This window comes from Zootoca vivipara, chromosome 8, assembly GCF_963506605.1.
Source record: "Zootoca vivipara chromosome 8, rZooViv1.1, whole genome shotgun sequence".
NCBI classification, from domain to species: domain Eukaryota; kingdom Metazoa; phylum Chordata; class Lepidosauria; order Squamata; family Lacertidae; genus Zootoca; species Zootoca vivipara.
Genome location: NC_083283.1, coordinates 49,301,242 through 49,322,439, shown reverse-complemented (window position 1 = coordinate 49,322,439; position 21,198 = coordinate 49,301,242). Strand labels below are relative to the sequence as shown.

General features: G+C 39.9%; 2 protein-coding genes across 7 annotated transcripts in view; one reads left to right on the top strand and one right to left on the bottom strand.

The window, feature by feature from the left end:
• Window positions 1–27: 27 nt before the first annotated feature.
• Window positions 28–17,305, top strand: MPPE1 (metallophosphoesterase 1). Of its 3 annotated transcripts, none has more exons than XM_035124710.2 (10): window positions 28–166; window positions 1,776–2,166; window positions 3,633–3,741; window positions 5,777–5,880; window positions 7,715–7,795; window positions 10,839–10,947; window positions 14,337–14,408; window positions 14,514–14,636; window positions 15,611–15,751; window positions 17,195–17,305. In XM_035124710.2, exons 2-10 carry the CDS (start codon window positions 1,892–1,894, stop codon window positions 17,222–17,224), a joined length of 1,044 nt encoding a protein of 347 aa, XP_034980601.1. In that variant the 5' UTR covers window positions 28–166; window positions 1,776–1,891; the 3' UTR covers window positions 17,225–17,305. The 3 variants fall into 3 exon arrangements, with proteins under 3 accessions (XP_034980601.1, XP_034980599.1, XP_034980600.1); XM_035124708.2 differs by having other exon boundaries at window positions 17,042–17,224; XM_035124709.2 differs by lacking the exon at window positions 7,715–7,795 and having other exon boundaries at window positions 17,042–17,224.
• GNAL (G protein subunit alpha L) overlaps window positions 15,753–21,198 on the bottom strand; it is a 124,803-nt gene continuing 119,357 nt past the window's right edge. For all 4 annotated transcript variants that reach the window (XM_035124705.2, XM_060277912.1, XM_035124706.2 and 1 more), the window contains exon 12: window positions 15,753–20,794. In XM_035124705.2, coding sequence (XP_034980596.2) covers window positions 20,648–20,794 — 147 coding nt within the window. In that variant the 3' untranslated portion in view covers window positions 15,753–20,647. The remainder of the gene's footprint in view (window positions 20,795–21,198) is intronic.

The window sequence follows — 21,198 nt, the reverse complement described above, 5'->3', positions numbered from 1 at the left end:
CTTTCCTGACCTCCGGAGTGGAGCTCTTCGCCGTTCCACGGACGCCGCAGGAAGCGCCGCTGCAGACGTGCGGGGGACACGTGCAAAGCGGCGGGGAGTTTTTCCGTCCTCCGTCTCTTGCACGCGGGAGCCTCGCTCCGCTCCTGGCGGGAGTTTCCTCTCAGGGGTGAGTAGCAGCAGCAGCGCCAGCTTGAAGCGGGCTGTTTATTGTGAGAGGAAAGAGGTTTGGCTTCCGCCTTCGGTAGTTTCCCCTTAGAAATGCCTCCCCTTCTGCAGGAGAAAGTTGGCCAATTCTGCCTGGCTTTCTTCTGCCTCTTTGACGTTTCCCCAGCTCTACCAAAAAGAAATATTATTCTTGGGGCTTTCCTTCCTCCTTGGCGGCGGGAGGGTCATTATAATAGAGGCGGGCTCGTTTTTTTTGCATGATGATGCCATTTACTCAGTACCTGGGAGATGATTGCGAAGTAGTCGGGTGGTTCTTACAAGCTGACAAAAATGGCAAGTCGCCTCGCTGATCCGTAAAATTAAATACATACATGTATGGTTGCCTCTCTCTTTCCATCCAAATACAGCCGATGTATAATGTCTTTGTTAAAGGTAAAGGTAAAGGGACCCCTGACCATTAGGTCCAGTCGTGACCGACTCTGGGGTTGCGCGCTCATCTCGCATTATTGGCCGAGGGACCCGGCGTATAGCTTCCAGGTCATGTGGCCAGCATGACAAAGCCGCTTCTGGCAAACCAGAGCAGCACATGGAAACGCCGTTTACCTTCCCGCTGTAGCGGTTCCTATTTATCTACTTGCATTTTGAGGTGCTTTCGAACTGCTAGGTTGGCAGGAGCTGGGACCAAGCAATGGGAGCTCACCCCGTCACCGGGATTCGAACTGCCGACCTTCTGATCAGCAAGCCCTAGGCTCAGTGGTTTAACCCACAGCGCCACCTGGGTCCTTCAATGTCTTTGTTACAGCCAACTAAAAACGGGTCACAACGGTAGCGAGCAAGCTTTTGAGTTGAGCAGAGCTCTTCGCTCTTGGAGGTTGCACACACAAAATGGCGAGAGAAAAGTGCATTGTTCCACGGCTTTCACCTGAACTTCGCTGTTGCTTCGTTTTAGCAACGATTGTTTTTACCGGTAGCAACGATTGTTACCAAAGAGGCTCACTGGGTGAACTGCAGAAATAAATATAAATTCTTGGTATAATTGCAAACAGGAGCGTTTTCAGATTAAGGTTAGGTAGCCGTGTTGGTCTGATGCAGTGGGGGGGGGTATATTGTCCAGGGTCACCTTAGAGACCAACTAAGTTTGTTCTGGGTATAAACTTTTGTGTGCATGCACACTTCTTCTTTTGCACACGAAAGCTTATACCCAGAACAAACTTACCATAGTTGGTCTCTAAGGTGCTACTGGACAATTTTATTTGTTTATTTCAGGAGCGTTTTCATCACACACAGGAACATCTTCGCTCTCCCCTGCACTTTTGCTCTCCCCTGTAATGTTGCTCTGAAGAAAATTCTGGTGAACTCAAAGACTTGCTTGCTACTTGATGACATGTTAGTTGGTCCTAATGAATATATTACACTATTGTTGACTTAGAGTAATAGTTATACCGGTAGAGAGCTTTAGAAGGTATTATGCTACTTCAGTAAATCTTACACCAGTCCTGTAAGGTAGATCACTTTTATCAACATTCTCACATTGTGTTTTGGAGCCTAATAGGAAGCAGCTTGGATCACTTACTGAATTCATAGTATTTATTATTTTCTGTCTTCTGCAGGATTCCTGTCTGATGTGAAGAACAAAAATTGAAACACGCATTTGGTTTGGCTTAGTGGCCTCAGTAGGTGGATATTGGTACCATCTATGGGGAGAAAGACCTGCCTATAGGCTGATATGGCATTATTGCGCTTTAGGATCCCAAACAGTTTTTTGGGGAAGAGAGAAGGCACTTTTGCACTGAAGCTTTTGTGTTTTACTTTTTCTGTGTTCATCTTCTGTGAATTTTTAATTTATTACATAGTTATAATTCAGTGTCACTGGCCGCAATTGGAAGCTCAGGATCCAAGGGCTACTGAAAAGACTTCCAATTCTGTCTTGAAGGCTATGTTTTTATCAGATACTCATTTACTAGGTGAAATCGGTGGTCACTGGCTGGACAAGCTGAGAAGGTAAGAGCTAAATATCAGTAACAGGCAGCAATTTATTATAAACATATATTTTCCCGCTGGCCTCTGCATGCGTGAAAACCAGGGTTATGAACCACTAAATAACCTGTGACTTGTTGATTATTTACATGCTAATCCATTCATTCATATTTGAATATTGCCAGAACATTAGTATATATCTATTGAAAGAAGTGGATTTTTTTAACCATTTGATAATCATAAACTATTACTCATTGTTTGAAGGAATCATTATTCTTAATATTTTCTAATTCACTGCATGTTGCTGTAACACACCAGAACCAAAAAAACATAAAAAGCTCAGGTATTCTGAAATGTTTTTAATGGGTTTTATACTGTTATCAGAAAACTCTCTTAAATTCGAGAATCCGGAATTGTTCTTATGGTAATATTTTAAGTAATACTCATTTTGCATTTCTTAGGCTCTGCAACCTTTTGGGGAGCACAATGCAGACTGTAGCATGGGGTTAAGTTGAGCTGGTATAAAGCATGCTAGATCCAAACTGCTCAAGAAGGAGCCAGGGGTATTGCTGGCTGAGTAGCAAAAATCATTCATAGTCTCACCAATTAAAATTGGTTCCCAACTGATGGGATGGTAATATCTTGACTATTGCTAGGCTAAAATATAGTCTTTAGAGTTCACACAAATAATTCATGTTCATTCACTGTGTTAGAGGAGGTAATGACTGGGTGTAGCCAGGCTTGATGGTTATTTGATCTCATGATGGCAAATTACGGTATGCACTTCCAGTATTCTACATCTGTGTGTAGGAAAACGTGACTAAAGCAGTGTGTTTTATCAAGCTGACAAGATGCCTTGTATGCTTCAGTCCAAGTAGTCAGTAAAAAAGAAAGAAAAAGTGCACAAATTGAAATTGCAAAATTTCAGCCTCGTGAGTTTTAAAATAAATTAGGCGGATTTAGGGATGAGGCACCTCAGGGGGAATGGAAGGTGAGAGGTGGTGGTGATGGGATTCTTTAGCATCACACAGGGCACCGCTGAAATTGGAGACCCCCATGGTCTGCCACTGCAAAGGTTCAACCTCATGGTTAGAAAGTTTGGTAGAAATGTATGTAAAATAATCCATATTTAAACTTGCATCACTTGGAAATTACTTTTAGAAGCCTTTTGCTGTTGCTGTTTACATAATAGTTATATATGAAACCCCCTGACCACTAACCTGTACATATTTCTAGCTTTCATTCAGAAGGATCACAAAATCTATTACAGTCATGCCCTTCAATACAACCACATCTCTTCAGACTTGTGGGATGAAGACTCATAATTAAAACGTTTACCTTAGGAAAACCTCAGACTACAATACCCACCCAATATAGTGGAGACAAAACAAAGCAAAGCAGGTCAACATGGCCAGATTGGTACAAGTACAACATTGGTACAATATTCACTTAAGTATGTTGAACTGATACCCCTTTTTTTCTTCTCTTAGGGAATGGCAGATGGAGAGAGCCTTCCAAACTGCTCTCTGGCTTCTGCAACCAGAAATAGTTTTTATCCTGGGTGATGTCTTTGATGAAGGGAAATGGAGTTCTCCCCAGGTTGGTATTGTGTGAAACATTAAAGTGTTCATGAAGCAAAATAGGATTTTATTGAAAGTGTTGTGCACAAAAGAATGAGACCAGGAATCTAATACAGTTCTTTTAAAGCTTAGTTGTTCAGTCATCTTTGCTAACCAGTATCCTGATCAGTAGCAATTAAGTTAAAGAACTTGGAAGTCATTGGGCCAAGTTTCCTTAAATTCTGCTTTACTAGGTAGCACATTGGACTATGTAGTTCCTGCAGGCATATTTGGCACGCACCAGGCAGTTGCTTCAGTGCTTTTAGGAGAGATCTGTATGTTATGCTTTTTTGCCAGCCGTTCCTAGTGCTTAATTTAAGATGAGGTGAGAGATGCATCAATAACATGTAGGCATTGATCAGCTAGCAGTAAGCTACCCATCGGATTTTCTGTCTATAGCAAAGACGAGTGAGGAAAACCTAGATTGAACATTGGAAACTTCTTACCCATAGGTCAGATTAGACCCACTAAAGTTCCTAATTTGGCCCACAGGGCTGTTTTAGCCAGCTATGACCACCTATGTGTCACATTTGGATTTGACCCACCAGATGAAAGCGCTTCCCCACTCTTGACCTAGATAGAGGCTATTTGAAAATGTATCTGCATAGGTTCCCCCCCCCTTTTGCTGTTGTCAAGTTAAAACTATAGGTGAATGTGCTGAGTAGATTATTTTTGTGTGTTAAAAGCTGAGGTGGAATTAAACATTGCACTGTTCCATCTATGCAAGTATTCCAGCTTGCCAGATGGAATGAAAGCCCCCTGCACTGTTCTGCCCCCCCCCCCCAGCCCCAGGACCAGTTTTGTAAAATTGGAAGTCCTTGTGCAGGTCTTGCAACAGGGTTCTTTAGGTGAATCCCACCTTGGATTTCCACTCAGCACATTATTTAGAATGCTGCAGCTGTAGGCATGATGATGATGATAATGATGATAATAATATTCTGCCTACTTTGCCCCAGCCACTCTGGGCGGCTTTCCACAGAATATTAAAAACAATAAAACATCAATCATTTAAAAACTTCACTGAACAGGGCTGCCTTCAGATGTCTTCTAAAAGTCAAATAGTTGTTTATCTGTTTGACATCTGATGGGAGTGTGTTCCACAGGGCGGGTGCTGTAGTTTCACATCTTGCAGTGAGGGAACCACTAGAAGGCCCTCGGACCTGGACCTCAGTGTCCGAGCTGGACAATGGAGGGGAGATGCTCCTTCAGGTATACAGAATATTGGTTTAGTGAGTCACATGACTGATTTAGCATGTACAGAGACTCTGAAAATCAATTTATGTTGACTTAAGCAGTTAAGGATTGTGAGACTCTACCCTTTGTCAATATTAGTGTCCAGTTAGTCAGTGTCCTTATTAGTGCCTAATTAGTCACAACCCTTATTCAGAGTCATGCAAAAAGAAGTGTGATGCTATATTTTGATAAATATTACTGAGTTACTGATTTTTATTTTTATTTTTTAATATGGGTGGGGAGTTTCTGGCATTCAGGCAAAAAAAGGTGCTCTAGGCACTCACCTGGCATCAAATGATGGATGTAGGACAGGTGGAGATGCCGCTGCAAAACGCAGGACTCAGTTTTTCATGCTTTGACTGATGTATGGGGAGTTCAGTATTGTTTAGGAATATTTCCACAGGCCAACTTTGACAGATGGGTGGGGTGGTCTGCCCGTCAAGCACATGACCTCAGATGATTGACACGTGGATGGTCCTGCCCATGTCAAAGTTGCCATGCTAGGGGTTGAGGAGAGAAAGATTTGCCCCAGTGTTCACATTACTTTGATTTATTTATGTGGGCTTAAATGCATTGTTGCAGGTCACTTACTGACTTATTGCAGCATTAATGCTGTACAACCATAATATGCTTTTAACCACCTCATGGTAACAGTAATGCCATATGGCTGTTACTGACAGTAGAATTGTGGGGCAAATTGCAATAACTAATGATAGTGATGAAAAATTAATAGTTATTTAAATTATATTATATACAGTTAGAACCTTTACATTTTCCTGCAGGCCTGGTCAGATGATGTAAGACGCTATCAGAAAATGTTTAGGCATCCAGCCTCTATTGAGCTAATTGCTATTGTTGGCAACCACGACATTGGCTTTCATTATGAGTGAGTAATTCTTTTAACAGGATGCAGTACTGAGATGGGAATTGTCAAAATGAGAAAAACATTCTATTATAAAACTAAATGCTTTAAGATAGGTTTGAATCTATGGGGGGGCATATTTCTTGGGCACATGCAAAATCATACAGAGTGTTGCTTTGTCCCTTCTTCTGCCTGTGCACATAGAGGGCTGGAGGAGCCTTGTTAACATGCTTCAATCTGTTGGGAGCAACACGTGTGCCATTTAGTACTTACACAACACTGAAATCAAGCATTAGATACATACCATAATATGCAGCTGCTGTGGACTTAAGTTGCAGTATTGCAAGTTTACTGTTAAAAACGTTTTTGAGAGAATCTTCAATCCACTTCCAGCTAATGCACCACTTATTCTTTTAATGCATTTCTGAAGTGATGCTTCCTGTTTTGTTGTTCCATTGCTGCAGGTTGACTATAAACGTGGAGCATTAGCCTGGTTGGCGGGGCAGTGGAGAAATGTTTTGCCCCTTTCAAGCATTCCCCAAATGTCAAAAAAATAAGGATAAAGGGAGAGAAAATGAGTGCCAAACCTTTTAATCCAGCTGTATTATGGATATCAAGGCTTCACCTAGAGTGTTAATCCCTTTTGCCTAAAAGGATTCTCTTTGCAGCATCAGATTCTGTGTTGCTAGCTGACTGTGGTGCCAGGATTGCAGAAAACTTGGTGTTGTTTCCATCCAGGTGTTCACACTCTCAGTTCTTTACCTTTTGAAGACAGGTTTTAATACTGAGCTGTCTTTAACTGCCATATACCAGAAGCTGCTAGATCAGGAATGTATAAGGTGTTTTTTTTTAATAGAAGTGAATTTATTTGCTTCAAGAAGGAAGTGATTTGAGCCCTGACTTGTCTGACATCCAGGAACTGGCAGATAAATGGAAGAATGCAACAGCAGGGCCATGGGTATGAAAGTCTCTCAAAGGGAAAAATGTGAGAAATGAAAAACAAAAAGCTGGTGAAAATAAATTGCTCTGTTGGCCTCCAGAATACACAGGCATGAAATTTTGGGGTATGATCCATGAAGAGATTAAAAAATTGATAAAAGCATCATATACCAAAAGGGCAGAAGCATATTTATTAGGAATTTTGAGTAATGATATTCCCAGAGATAAAATTAATATCTTTATGTATGCAACAACGGCAGTGAGAATGTTAGTAGCAAGTCATTGGAAAGGAAATTATATTCCAACAAAGGGAGAATGGTTAAGCAAATTATGCGAGTACCTGGAGTTAGCAAAACTGACGGGACTTAATAAGGCATAAACCAAAGACTATAATTCAGAAACAATGGGAATGCTTGAATGAATATTTATGCAAACAGGGCTCGAATACAAAATTTTGGTTGTGTCTAGATTAACCTTGTGAAGAATATAGAGAACCCAAAAAAATTGACAGATGAGGAAAGAGTTTAAGGAAAAGAAATTAATGAATGACAGATGCTTTTTCAAATAAGATAGCTAAGAACTGTGTGGGAAAGTGGTGGAAGTCCTTTACTAAGAGTTTAAATAAGATCTACTGGTATATATTGAAGTGACTGAAGTATGAATACAGAAAGGTTTTTGGTGAAGAGAAGTAACTTGCCATTTTCTCTTTTCTTTCTTTTCTTCTACTTTTTCTATCCTTTCTTTTTCTCTCTCCCTGTGTAAAGGAACTGTGATGGACTGTACAGTACTTTAAACTAACATTTAGATACACACATTACCTGATTGGAGCTTGATAGTTAGCTTTTTAAATCAAAGCTTCAGAAAAAAGATCAATATAACTTATTTTAAATTAAGTAGAGGTTTTTTTAATTTCACACAGAATGACGGAATACAAGTTGCAACGTTTTTCGGAGGTTTTCAATTTCACTTCAGAAAAGCTGATAACTCGGAAAGGGATAAAGTGAGTCTTTTTTTTTTGTTCACTTGCATCTTAAATATTTATTTACATTTTGTACCTGCCATTGGCAGGAAGCTCCCAGTTTTAACTTTATGTGGGGTATAAATTCATGAAATGGTTGAAGACACTTGTCCAAGTTGTTCTGCAGCATTTGTCTCGTAAGTACATATTTAGGCTTCAGTCTTTCACATCAACCTAGGAATGAGTCCTATTGTGCACTGTTATGTTCAAAAATATCATGCATATTAATATAGAGGACGGTAATGGAACTTAAAACAATATCTGTTTTGTTTTGTGCTAAGTTATACCTGGGACCAAAGAATCATCCATAAGGAGAAGGTTGCAGTTTCAGTTTTCAATTGGTTGGAGGTCCACACAGGCGAATAAGGATGTGCACACTTAGCTCACTGCCCTATGTATTTTCTCCCTTTCGCACACACGCATGTCTTCCATCTTTCACCAGCTTGGTTGGCACCTATCCCAAGTAAAGAAGCACTAAAAAGGGGAAGGAATGTGATGTTCCACCTTTTCCACACTGAATGCATTTTCCCTAGGTGTGATTCCCATCTTAATTGCAGCGTGTCCTTCCTTGTCCCTTTAGAAATCCTGTGCCTACCTGATGTGACCCATGGAGATAAGATTGGGGCCACATGGTTGCAAGGAATGAGATGGAAAGGTGAAGAACCCCTGATTTGGCCCAGGGTTGCCAACTCCTGTTGTAAGCATATAAAATGATGTAGAATACTACACCTTCCCCCCCCTCCAAAAATTTTTTACTGAAATTCAAAACAAAACAAAACAAATCTTACAAATCATACAAATTATCATATAACCAAATTGACAAAAATAAATAAAATATAATACAAAATTCCACTAGGCTTTCTTGTCTGATCCTTTTCCTCAACCTTAAATAAAATAAAACAAATCATACAATAAATAAACATCACAAACGTAACAAACGAACAAGACTATCGTCTCCTTCCTTAAACTTCCACTTGCCATCATCTCTGTTTCGCTAAGTTTTTAACTAGTTACTGCTTCCCTTACCATAATAAACTTCCCTGATGTTTTCTCTTGTATTTATAACCCTTGCGAACAGTACAGAGCATTAGAAGTAAATCCAGGATTTTAGTGTAGGGCATTGTTTGTTCATGTAATCCCCAAATTTTCCCCAGCTTTGATCAAATTTCTGTTTACTACTACCCCTGATTGAATTAGTTAATTTCGCTAGATCCACATAGCTAAATAATTTCCCTTGCCACTCACTAATTTTTGGTATATCTTGTCTTTTCCAATATGTGGCGATCAATATTCTTGTGGCTGCGGTTGCATATAGAAATATTTTTTCATCTTGCTTATTTATTCCTTCATCAAGCATTGTAAAGGAATTACAATTGGACGAGATGTCCATAAAATCAAGGCATTTGCAGATGATGTAATAATTACAATGGAGGAACCAAAGGAAAGCATTGAACAGGCATTAAAAAGAATCATGGAATTTGGGAATTTGGCAGGTTTTAGTTTGAATATGAGTAAACCTAATATGATAGCAAAAAAATTGTCAAAGGATGAAATTGAGCATTTACAAAAAGAAGTGGGGTTAAAGATAGTGAATAAAACAAAATATTTGGGCATTTGGATTACAAATAATAATAATTTGTTTAAGGGTAATTATATTAAAATATGGAAATAAACAAAAAAAGATCTAGAGGTGTGGAACAGATTAAAGCTATCAATCTTAGGCAGGATTGCGCGTATTAAGATGAATGTTTTACCTAAAATGTTGTTCTTGTTCCAGATGCTCCCAATTTTAGGACCCAAAACTGACCTCCTTAAGCAATGGAAAAAAGCTATTACCAATTTCATCTGGAATCATAAATCTGCAAAAATCAAATATAAGTTAATGATTGATATAAAAAGCAGGGTAGGACTGGCACTGCCAGATTTAAATTTATACCATGATGCGGTGGGTTTCATGTGGTTAAAAGAGTGGATTACGTTAGATAATCACAAATAATTAGACCTGGAGGGATATCAGAATAAATTCGGCTGGCATGCCTACTTGGGGGAAGACAAAGTTAAAGTAAATAAGGGGTTCAACAATCATGTCATAAATAAATCTTTATTAAAAATACGGGAGAAACATAAAAGGCTGCTAGACCCCAAAACCCCCAGATGGCTGTCACCCGTTGAAATATTAACAGTGAAGAAGTTGAATTCGGATGGAAAGTGGGGAAAATATAAAGATCTAATAGAAGAAAAGGAAGGGAAGCTTAAGCTAAAAGAATATGAGGAGATAAAACATCTTTTGACGGGTTGGATTCAATTCCATCAAATAAATAGCAAATTTAATAAAGATAAATTACAAAAAGGATTTATGGATGAACCCTCGCTGTTAGAAGAACACCTGCTGCAAAATAATAATAAAAATATTTCCAAAATGTATAATGTACTACTCAAATGGGAGACCAAAAATGAATTAACAAAGGATACGATGATTAAATGGGCATCCGATTTGGGGAAAGTGATCCAATTAGAACAATGGGAAAAATTATGCAAAATTTCATAGAAATTTACAGCCTCCAAAGGAATTAGGAAAAATATGATCAAAATGTTTTATAGGTACATGACACCGGTTAAATTACACAAAATGTATAAGACAAAATATAATTTATGCTGGAGGTGCCAAAAAGAAACACGGACCTTTGTACACGTGTGGTGGCAATGCGAAAAGATTAAACCCTATTGGAACCAGATCTTTGAAGAAATTAAAAAAAATATTGAAGTATAATATAAAGAAGAACCCTGAATATTTTCTATTAGGAATGCTAGAATACTACGCCTTTTGGATCTTCAGAGTGGCTGAATTTAGGGCAATGGTTTGAGAAAACACTGCACTGCAGCTGGAGCATGTACCAAACAGCACTCTCTGGATTTGATGCAGGATGTCTACCTTGTTGAGTTTTCCTGATTTTGAGCATGGAGCCGCTTCTTACTGCAGACATACTGCACATCAATGTCATTATTTCTTCTCTTGTACTTGTAGCTTTGTTATGGTGAACAGTGTTGCTCTTGAGGGTGATGGCTGCATTATCTGTAGAACAGCAGAAGCAAAGCTTGCAGAACTCTCCCATCAACTCAACTGTTCACTGCAGGTAAGGATAGAATTACCTCACTGGGAAACTTCATCGGTGTATATTGAGGTGCTCAAAATAATCTTTCTAAACTGACTTCTGTTTGTGATTTCTTGGCATACATTGTTTTTGCATACATTATTTTTATGTGTTACATTATTACTGAGAAGTTCGGTTGCTGTAATGTGTGCATGGAGTTCTTCCATCTCTCCGCCATCTTACTTTATAGAAGGATGTGCTGTTTCTCTTAATGCTTGGAAACGTGCTTCCTCCATTAAATAATAATAGTAAACAAACAAACAAACAAACAAACAAACAAATTACCGTATTTTTCACTCCATAAGACACACTTTTTTCTTCCTAAAAAGAGGAAATGTCTGGGTGTCTTATGGAGCGAATGTGTGGTCCCTGGAGCCAAATTGCCCAGGGGCGAAAGGCAGATCATGCTTTTTTTTTTTAGAAAGAGCTAAAGGCTAACGAGGGAAAGAGAGAGTTGAAAGGACCCGCTCAGCAGCTGATTGCAAGAGATCGGGGAGGGAGATAAGGGAGCTAGCTCCCTTGCCGCCCCGCTCAGGCCCCTTGCCCAGGCCTCAATTGTTGTCTGCAGAGGGAGGCTGCTTGTTTCCCCAGCAACATGTGACTGGCTGATTAGATTATCTGTCTGGAAACTGTAGAAATGAGTCCCTTTCCTTTCCTAGAGAAGCTGCAGAACTGTGAGTTGAACCCCATAAAAACAGGATTTTTTTCCCTTTGCAAGGTAAGCTCCACAACTTTGAGCTGATCCTCAAAAATGGAGTTTCCCCCCTTTGCAAAAAATATGCACAACTGTGAGCTGACCCTCACCCCAAAACGGGGCTTCCCCAATTTGCAAAAAAAGCTGCACAACTTTGAGCTGATCCTCAAAAAAATGGAGCTTTCCCCCTTTGCAAAATAAGCTTCCTCAAATATTTAATTTGGGGGGGGGGTCAAAGGCACCTAGGCCTCTAGGAGTTGGCTGCTATGCCTAGGACAATTCAAGAAAGCATTTTTTCCCCCCTACTCTAAAAACTAGGCGCGTCCTATGGTCAGTTGCGTCCTATGGAGGTAGAAATATGGTATTATTTCTACCTCGCCCATCTGGCTGGGTTTCCCCAGCCACTCTGGGCAGCTTTCAACAGAACATTAAAAACAGAATAAAACTTCAAATATTTAAAACTTCCCTGAACAGGGCTGCCTTCAGATGTCTTCTAAAAGTCGGATAGTTGTTTATTTCCTTGACATCTGATGGGAGGGCGTTCCACAGGATGGGCGCCACTATTGAGAAGGCTCTCTGCCTGGTCCCCTGTAACCTCCTCGCAGTGAGGGAACCACCAGAAGGCCCTCGGCGCTGGACCTCAGTGTCCGGGCTGAATGATGGGGGTGGAGACGATCCTTCAGGTATACTGAGCCGAGGCCGTTTAGGGCTTTAAAGGTCAGCACCAATACTTTAATTGTGCTCAGAAATGTACTGGGAGCCAGTGTAGGTCTTTCAGGACTGGTGTTATATGGTCTCGGCGGCCACTCCCAGTCACCAGTCTAGCTGCCACATTCTGGGTTAGTTGCAGTTTCCGGGTCATCTTCAAAGGTAGCCCCTTGTAGAGCGTGTTGCAGTAGTCCAAGCGGGAGATAACTAGAGCATGCACCACTCTGGTGAGACAGTCCGTGGGCAGGTAGCGCCTCAGCCTGCATACCAGGTGGAGCTGGTAGACAGCTGCCCTGGACACAGAATTGACCTGCACCTCCATGGACAGCTGTGAGTCCAAAATGACTTCCAGGCTATGCACCTGCTCCTTCAGGGGCACAGTTGCCCCATTCAGGACCAAGGAGTCCCCCGCACCCACCTGCCCCATCCCCCCCAAAACAGTACTTCTGTCTTGTCAGGATTCAGCCTCAATCTGTTAGCTGCCATCCATCTTCCAACCACCTCCAGGCACTCACACAGGACCTTTACCGCCTTCACTGGTTCTGATTTAAAAGAGAGGTAGAGCTGGGTATCATCTGCATACTGATTAACACCCAGCTGAAACCCCCTGATGGTCTCTCCCAGTGGCTTCATATCGATATTAAAAAACATGGGGGAGAGCCCAGGGGTCTGAACACTCATCCCCCAACACCACTTTCTGGACACAGCCCAGGAGAAAGGAGTGGAACCACTGTATAACAGTGCCCTCAGCTTCCAGCTCCTCTAGACAGTCCAGAAGGATGTCATGATCGATGATATCAAAGGCCACTGAGAGATCCAGCAGAACTAGGAAACAACTTTCACCTTTGTCCCTAGCCCGCCAGAGATCATCAACCAGCGCGACCAAGGCGGTTTCAGTCCCATGATGAGGCCTGAATCCAGATTGGAAGGGATCCAAATGGTCCGCATACTCCAGGCATGCCTTGAGTTGTTCAGCAACCACCCTCTATTAAAATGAATATAAAAACATTCATGGGTGAATTATCTGCATGGCATTAGAAGAGCCAGCATGCCGTCACTGAATTAGGGCATGTGAAAATAGTGATGGTTGCAAAGGTAATTGTATCTGGCTTTGTGGTACCTTGGTTTATGAACACAATTGGTTCCGGAAGTCTGTTCATAAACTGAAGCATTCTCTCCTTGTTTAATTACCTACCAGTAATTTCCTCTGTTGAAATCAGTGTTTCCAGTTATGACCTATTTTCTTGTGAAATCTCATTTATGTTTTTTTAAATAAACTCTATTTTCTCTTTATTTCTCTTTATTTTCCTTTGGTGCCTTATAAAGTTCTTTATAAAATTTATAAGTTTTTCCTTATTTCTTTTGGGTCATTATTATTTTATCATCAACCTTAATTTCGCTTATATTTTGACTTTGTTTTTTCCTCAGTTGCCAAGCCAGCAACTTCCCAATTTTATTTGCAGACTCAATATTTTTCTGTTTTAGCAGTTTTATGTTCCATTCAACTTCTTGATTTACAATCATTGAGAATTGAGATTGCAGTAGCTTTCCCCTTGTCGTAACTTGGGGTCTTCTGGCTTATTAATAAACCGTTTCTCAGTTTTCAGCAGACCAATTTGCTTGGTCTTTTTAATAGTAAACTAGCGCAGACTTTATCTTTCTTGTTGAACCTTAGGCTGTTAAAGTGCTGCTTTCTGCTATTTGTAACCCAATTGTAGTTGTGTGTATGTTGTTATTCTGTCATAGTCCACTTGCAGGGTGGGTTAGGGTTTTGTACAAGTAGCCATTTTTTTTATCTCTGATACATCCGCACATCTTGTGTTAGAGCTTCTAGGCGGAGAGTTGTCTTTCCATAGACTGGACCTACTAATCTCTCATGATTTTTCCTGAAAACAGCCTTCTTCCATTTGCTCCTCTATCGTGTAATATAGGAGTGTGTACAAAACACTTGCTTGGTTTTTGTTGACAGGAACCAAGTCAGTCCAGAAAAAGGTGCAGCGATGTAGACAAGCTCCCATCTTCAGCTCCAATTCTATTACAGGTGTGTTTGTGTTGGGAAATGGGTCACTTTTGCACTTTTATTTAGCATAAATGCATTATGGTCTTGTTAATGTGCTGTTTGCTTCTTGGCTTTAATCCGTTTCAGCATTATCCTCTTTATCGAAGAAGTGACGCAAAATGTACAGGAGAAGATTCTGCTCCTTTGGATAAAAAGAATTACATCTTTAAAGAGAAGTACGACGTGGTTTCAAAAGAAGCTTCTCAAAAGGTATGTTGAATGTGTTCAATCTTTGTCAAGATGTGATGCCCTGAAAGGCATGCCTATTTTATTGGCAAATTGTAATTTTATTATTATTGCTTAACGTAGTGCGTATCAGTGAACAGGGCACTTGGATAGTCAAAGAATCTTAAGAATGGCATCTTTCTTATCCATTCTCTCCCACCCCCCACCCACCTCGTCATGCACTGCTTGATCCATTCTTAATTTCATTGATTTCTGAGCTATTCTTGTAAGAATAGTGTTTGTAACAGCGGCTTTTTACTACCATCAAAATAAAGCTGTTTTCCTTGTCAAATGGCATTCCTATTTCTGGTCATAAATGAGCATACTCAAATAAGGCTACTAGAAATACAATGCAGCTTCTGCAAAGTACGCACAGAATTGTGCAGCCCATTATGTTCAGAGTCAGTCAGGAAGACTGCATGAGTCTGCTCCGAGTCAGGCTGTGCATTTGGTGTATGCATGAAGTCCTGCCTTAACTAATCAACCCCCTCCTCCACTCATGCAGTTGAGGATTATCATGTTCAGAGGATCCAACTGAACTGGGTAGGAGAGATTGCTGGAGCCATCCCAAGGAAAGTAGGTGTTCTGATCCTTAACTGGATTGTGCTCTGGAGCGGAGGTGCAGAGAAAGGCTGGGCAAGTAGTCTGTAGTGGTTGTCAGGGTGCTGCAACTGCATGCTGGTTACTAGGCCTTGCCTGGTGAACCTAGAACCCTGGGTAAGAGCAGACATCCTTCCTCCACCTCCCCCTACTCCAAGCTGTGCTTCTGTATGTGTGATCGTTCCCTGCATTATTTGAGAGCATCTTACTGCATGTGTGGGTGAAAACTTGTACAAGCATTGACTTAAAGAAATGAAGGGAAAACTTGAAAGCAAAGTAAAAATATATCAAACTGTGTGTCACTTTTCTTCTTCTTAAATCAGACATTTTTAAATGCCAACCTTGTTTTACTCTCATAGCTGTTATGGTGGTTTCATCCTCGGCTCATTTTGAGTGGTCACACCCACAGTGCCTGTGAAGTGTTGCATAATGGGAAAATCCCAGAAATCAGTATTCCGTCATTCAGTTGGAGGAACAGAAACAATCCTAGTTTCATAGTGGTAAGTTTAAATAGTTTTTATTTTGTCAGATAATTTTTCATAATATAAATCAACATAGCAATCAGCTATTTTCTCAGACTGATGCTACCTGTAAAAAAGCAAAACAAAACAGCTCCTCCCATCCTCTCCAAAAGTACACTTAAGTTGAATACAAAGCACCCACTTTATAAAGCACATACTTGTGTAGCCATCCTGCTTGTATAGTGCAAAGTATTTTTTTTGTAGGTTTTACAAACATGTCTACATACAAGCTATATTTAGTATGTTTCTATAAAGAGGATGCAGTGTAAACAATTTGACTGCAACAATCACCAGTAGTCTGCAACAAACAGTATTAAGACTTGTTTTTGCTTAGCTGATTTATCCACAGGACCATATCTTTTCTGCATGGTTCTTCTGTCTTTCAAAAGTGCAAACGTACTATCTCATAGGGCAGCAAAATTCTATCAGATGAACCTAATTCACAGTTTGCTTACTTTGGGTATCCTAGATTACAACTCTAAGTAGATTAACCTGAAGCACAAAAAATTTCCCAGTTCTAAAACACATTTAAATATTCATTCTTTTCAAAAAACCAGTTCTGTGCTAAGTTTACTTTTTCAGCCTCTTTTGCATGGGGGACAGCAAATTGGTTACAATTTTTAGTTCATAGATGAAAGTTATTCATCACTTAGTAAGTAACACAGTGTTAAAACAGTTGTACTTGGAAAGCATGTTGTCTCCCTAATTTTGTTTAGAGTGTTTACTTACCAGATAATCCAGTTTACTTCAGAATATCATGTTTTCAGCAGTTTGAGGAATAGATGGTGTCTGACTATTGGCCTAGATTACCTGCAGACCAGTGCTCCCTCCCCCTGCACTCCGAGAGTATTACTAATCTGGCTTTATCTCGTATGCTTTGTCACCCCACATACTTAGTGGCCACCATCCAACACAATTAAGCACATTTAGCCTGCAATCCTACATAGTTATGTGGAAGTCATTCCCCAGGTCAGGGCCAGTAGGTGCTATGCGGCCTGAGTAGCTGCCCAGCCAAATAGCAGCTGCTGTGTTCTTTACTGAAAAAAATATTTAAAATGGCACAAAATAGTCTCAAGGCAGCTCAGTGCTTAACAAATGGAATATCTAACATAGGTTTTAAAGCTGTCTGCATCTCTTATCCAGAGGACAGTTGAGAGCACTGATGCTATGAGAAAAACTGAACTCTACCATTAGTATAATTGTAAAGCATACAGGCTCCCAACCACTTGCCCCATATCTTATAAAATGCCGTTTCCCTTTCTTTCTCAGGGCAGTATAACACCAACCGACTTCTCTCTCTATAAGTGTTTTCTTCCATTCGAGAACACAGTTCTTACTATCTACTGTGCAGCAGGAGCTGTGCTTTTGGTCCTGGTACTAGCTCACTTTTACCCTCTCGTTACCCCTTTTCATTTTGTTCAGCGTTTAATCACTAAATATAAAGCAGTATGAAGAGTCAGACACTTGTAATCGGTCACTGACACACCAAAGCTAAAGAACAGTCCATCAGACTACATTCATGCCAGCAAATGCGTACTTGAATTGCTAGCCCAAAGGCAGGTTGCCTTTACATACAGAAAGTCCTATACAGTTGATATGACTTATACTACAGGGTAAGTTAACTGAATGCTTCATGCTGTACAAAAATATTGTATTCTACAATCAAATGAATCATTTTCTTGCTAAAGTTTTTGTATCAAATATGTATATTAAAAGTTTGTAACTGTACACTATAAGTCCTACAAGCCTCCTCTTGTGTCTGCACTAGTGTCCTATGCTGCTTAGAGGCTCAGTCTTTCTAATTGGAAATAATTTTAAAGTGTTATTGCTGCGAGACCATCTGGTGTGGTACTTCTTTTCCTTGATGTAGAGTTATTTTACAGTAAGATATTACAAAAAAGGGCTATTGGGAGAAGTAGCTTACTGGCCTCAGACAAGTCTCCTTGTTTTAAGTTAGATGTAGTTTTTGATGGCAGTCGTGTGCCAATTATCAAAACCCTTGCCTAACAGGCTTGCAGAGGATTGGCTAACCAGGCAGAAAATTGAGGACAAACCTCTTGGATCTGTAGAAGTAGCTGTGTGCAATATGTGTATCCCACTGGCACGTGCTATGATGTCTGGCTGAAATTAATCTCTGGAATAGAAGGCAAGCAGCTCCTTTCTCCCCCCCCCCTTTTATATAGGCCTAGTGCAGACATCCCCAAACTGCGGCCCTCCAGATGTTTTGGCCTACAACACCCATGATCCCTAGCTAACAGGACCAGTGGTCAGGGATGATGGGAATTGTAGTCCAAAACATCTGGAGGGCCACAGTTTGGGGATGCCTGGCCTAGTGCGTCATTGCAATAAACCATAGCGAATGATTTACAGTAAACGCAGAAATTTCTCCTCTAGCATGAATGGGAGCAACAAACCACAATCCCCTGTGTAAACTTGAGGATACTGGTTTATTTTACTCCCAAACAAACCACAGAGGGAAGTCAAGGTTTATTTCTTGGCTTACCAACTAAGGTCTGTTCATAGTGAAACAAACCACAATCCTCAAGTCCACATGTTACACTAAGCCAGGACTGTGGTTTGTTTCTCCTGCTCACTTTGTGGCAGGAGCCATCTTTATGTTACAAGTAAGCTATTAACTATGGTTTACCATGATGGGCAAATGCAGTAAGAGTGAAAGGCCTGATGCTTGGTATTAGTGATGCACTTTATGGGAAATGGTGTTGACAGAATCTTGTACTTTGATCCTAAACACTTGTGTCTTTCTAACATTTTGGAAACATGCATGGTTAGCATTACTGAAAAATCATTAAAATATATCCAACTAGCAGTTTCAGAGTCGAACTAAAGTGTTGAAAAGGGTCTTAGAAAATACAGTACCTAGAAAGATTACTAATGTGACCCCTCTGCAGAGTTAAAACCACAACATGTCTGCCCAGTTATCAGAAAAAAATGCCTGGGCTTACATAAACAACAAACATGCTATCCTCCTTTAAGAATTGATTCACATTGGGTGGTTGAAAATATTTCAAAGAGTAATTTGCCTTTAAATTTAAAGCAAAGGATGAAGATAATCCAAGTGATACATAATCTATGAAGGTATGTAGGCTAACACTTCTAAATTTTGTTATTGCAATTACAAATTTTAAACGTTTGTACAGGTTACCTTGGACACAGGAAACTATGTACTCTGACATAACACCTATGTATAAAATATAAAAGCAGTGTTATAGGACTGAGAAGGACATGCCTTATTGCTACTGCAATTCTTGCTTTTATATTATACTGTACCACAACTTATTTTGTGAATGTCATTTGCATAAATTATTCAAGTTTGAGAAATATCCACACATTGTGATTCTACAATATTTAAAATAAAACCATTTTCTAAGGTCTCTTTATTAAGAGAAATAAAATTGTCATCTTGTAATTCTCTTAGGCCAGACACAAGGGTTAAACCTTTTCTTCTTTCTTCCAATTTGCACAATGAAAGCGGCTGTTGCAACAGAGATTAAAGAGCCTTTATCTAATGGTGCTTCTACACATTCACAATCTGTGCAATTGTGAAATTGGCTATGAATGACCAAAGAATTACTGAACATAGGTGTTTTTTTAAAGGTAAAACAAAATCCTTGGTTTCCATGAAAACACCAGGTTGCAATTTGGACACTTGAATCAATTTCAGTGTTTTAAAGCTAAGACTGAGAAAGGCATATTTGCTGCAACATCTGGTGGCAGTAATAACTTACTTTCAAAGGTATATGACTTAAATTTGCATAATTTATAATTTTTTTATACTAAAGAGCATTTCTTTTTATATAAACCAGAAAAACCCTAAACTCTACAGAGAAGTTTTTTACCTTCAGTCACTGCTGCAGGTAAAGTTGACATCAAGCTGTACAGCGCAATCAAAAACATACTTACATCTTAGCTCGTTTTACAGGTACAGCCATAATCAAGGCACAAAGATCTTCTACAAGTATTTATCTTCAATAAAATTGTACAAAATAATATTACACTTTACAGTCTGTACAATATAATAATAAACCAGAAGTAAAACAAAAATAATATATATATTATATATATATATATATTATATATATATAGGGAGAAGACTGTTGTCCAAAAATGATCTAAAGTAGTTGGATCATTTGTGGACAGAAGAAACAAAAGTGAGGGTGAATTTTCTGCCAAGATGCAAATAGTCTGAAAAAGTAGCTCTGAATTCAAATGCCTGAGGTGCGTAGAGACTCTTAGCTCCAAACCTCCAGAAAAATTGCTCATCTTCCCTGTGCCTCACTATCTAGTCTATTTCCTGTGCCAATAATGGCTTAGAAGAGGAGGTCACCTTTGTCAGCTGACCTGCAACTCAGTTATGTTAAAAACTGTGACTAATATTGTGGTGCTGCTACATCACGCATGTATATATCCTCAACAGTATTTCACAACCCTAAAACAAAGTGCATTATTCTCCCCCCACCCAATCTATCAAGTACTCTTCAGCGTCACGGTAGAAAGGAAACCCATGCACACTGCAAGTATGACATGGTGTCGCCCAACTAGCAGATACCACCTTGAACAAGCCTGCTGGGGTGGGGGGGAAACTAGCAGGCTATGTCCAATTAAAAACAAAACAAAGATGCAACGAAACCTAAGGAAACAGAGGTAGCCAAAGGCCTTAGTGGAATGACACAGAAGTGGCATATAAAAATAAAGCACACACATCGTCCCATAAAGCATGAACTGGGTTGAAAGGCTAATCAAAGTAAACAAACCGAGGAGGCAGACGTGTATCTATATAGCATCTCCCTCTACTTCACATGAGGAAGTCTGAAAAAAAGATGATGTTTAAAACCACAGGCTCCATGGTGTTCTCAATTACAATAGTTCATACTGCCGAAGGTGCATTCTCTGAATGATGTCTCTACAGTCGTTGAACACTCTGCGGATGTTTTCTGTGTCAACTGCACATGTAAAGTGGGGGTAGCAGTAATGCTTTCCATCTCCAGTCGCCGTGCTTATTCTCTGCAGGGGGAAGAAAACCAATACAGACTCAAGACGCGAAAGGCACAAAGTGTACCTGCCATTGGACAGCTATCAACACAACAAAGTGCTGCTTTGAGAAGTGGAAAGCAGACCTGGAGAGGGCAAAGTTTGTGTGTGTGTGTCCAATCTAAAACCAGAGGGTTACATGCATTAATCTTAGCTATCTGGTTCACACAAATGGGCTGGAGGTGAAAGGAAATCCATTCTAAAAGGAATACCAGATAGAAGACAAAATCATTCTTCTATGACCAGGCATGTTTTATAAATCAGGCATGTTTTCCTGATTTATAAAACGGGGACATTGTTGATTAATGTTTAAATAACAGCTGGATTTCAAGATGTTACACATTTTCTATAACGTTCAAAGATTATACTAAAACTCC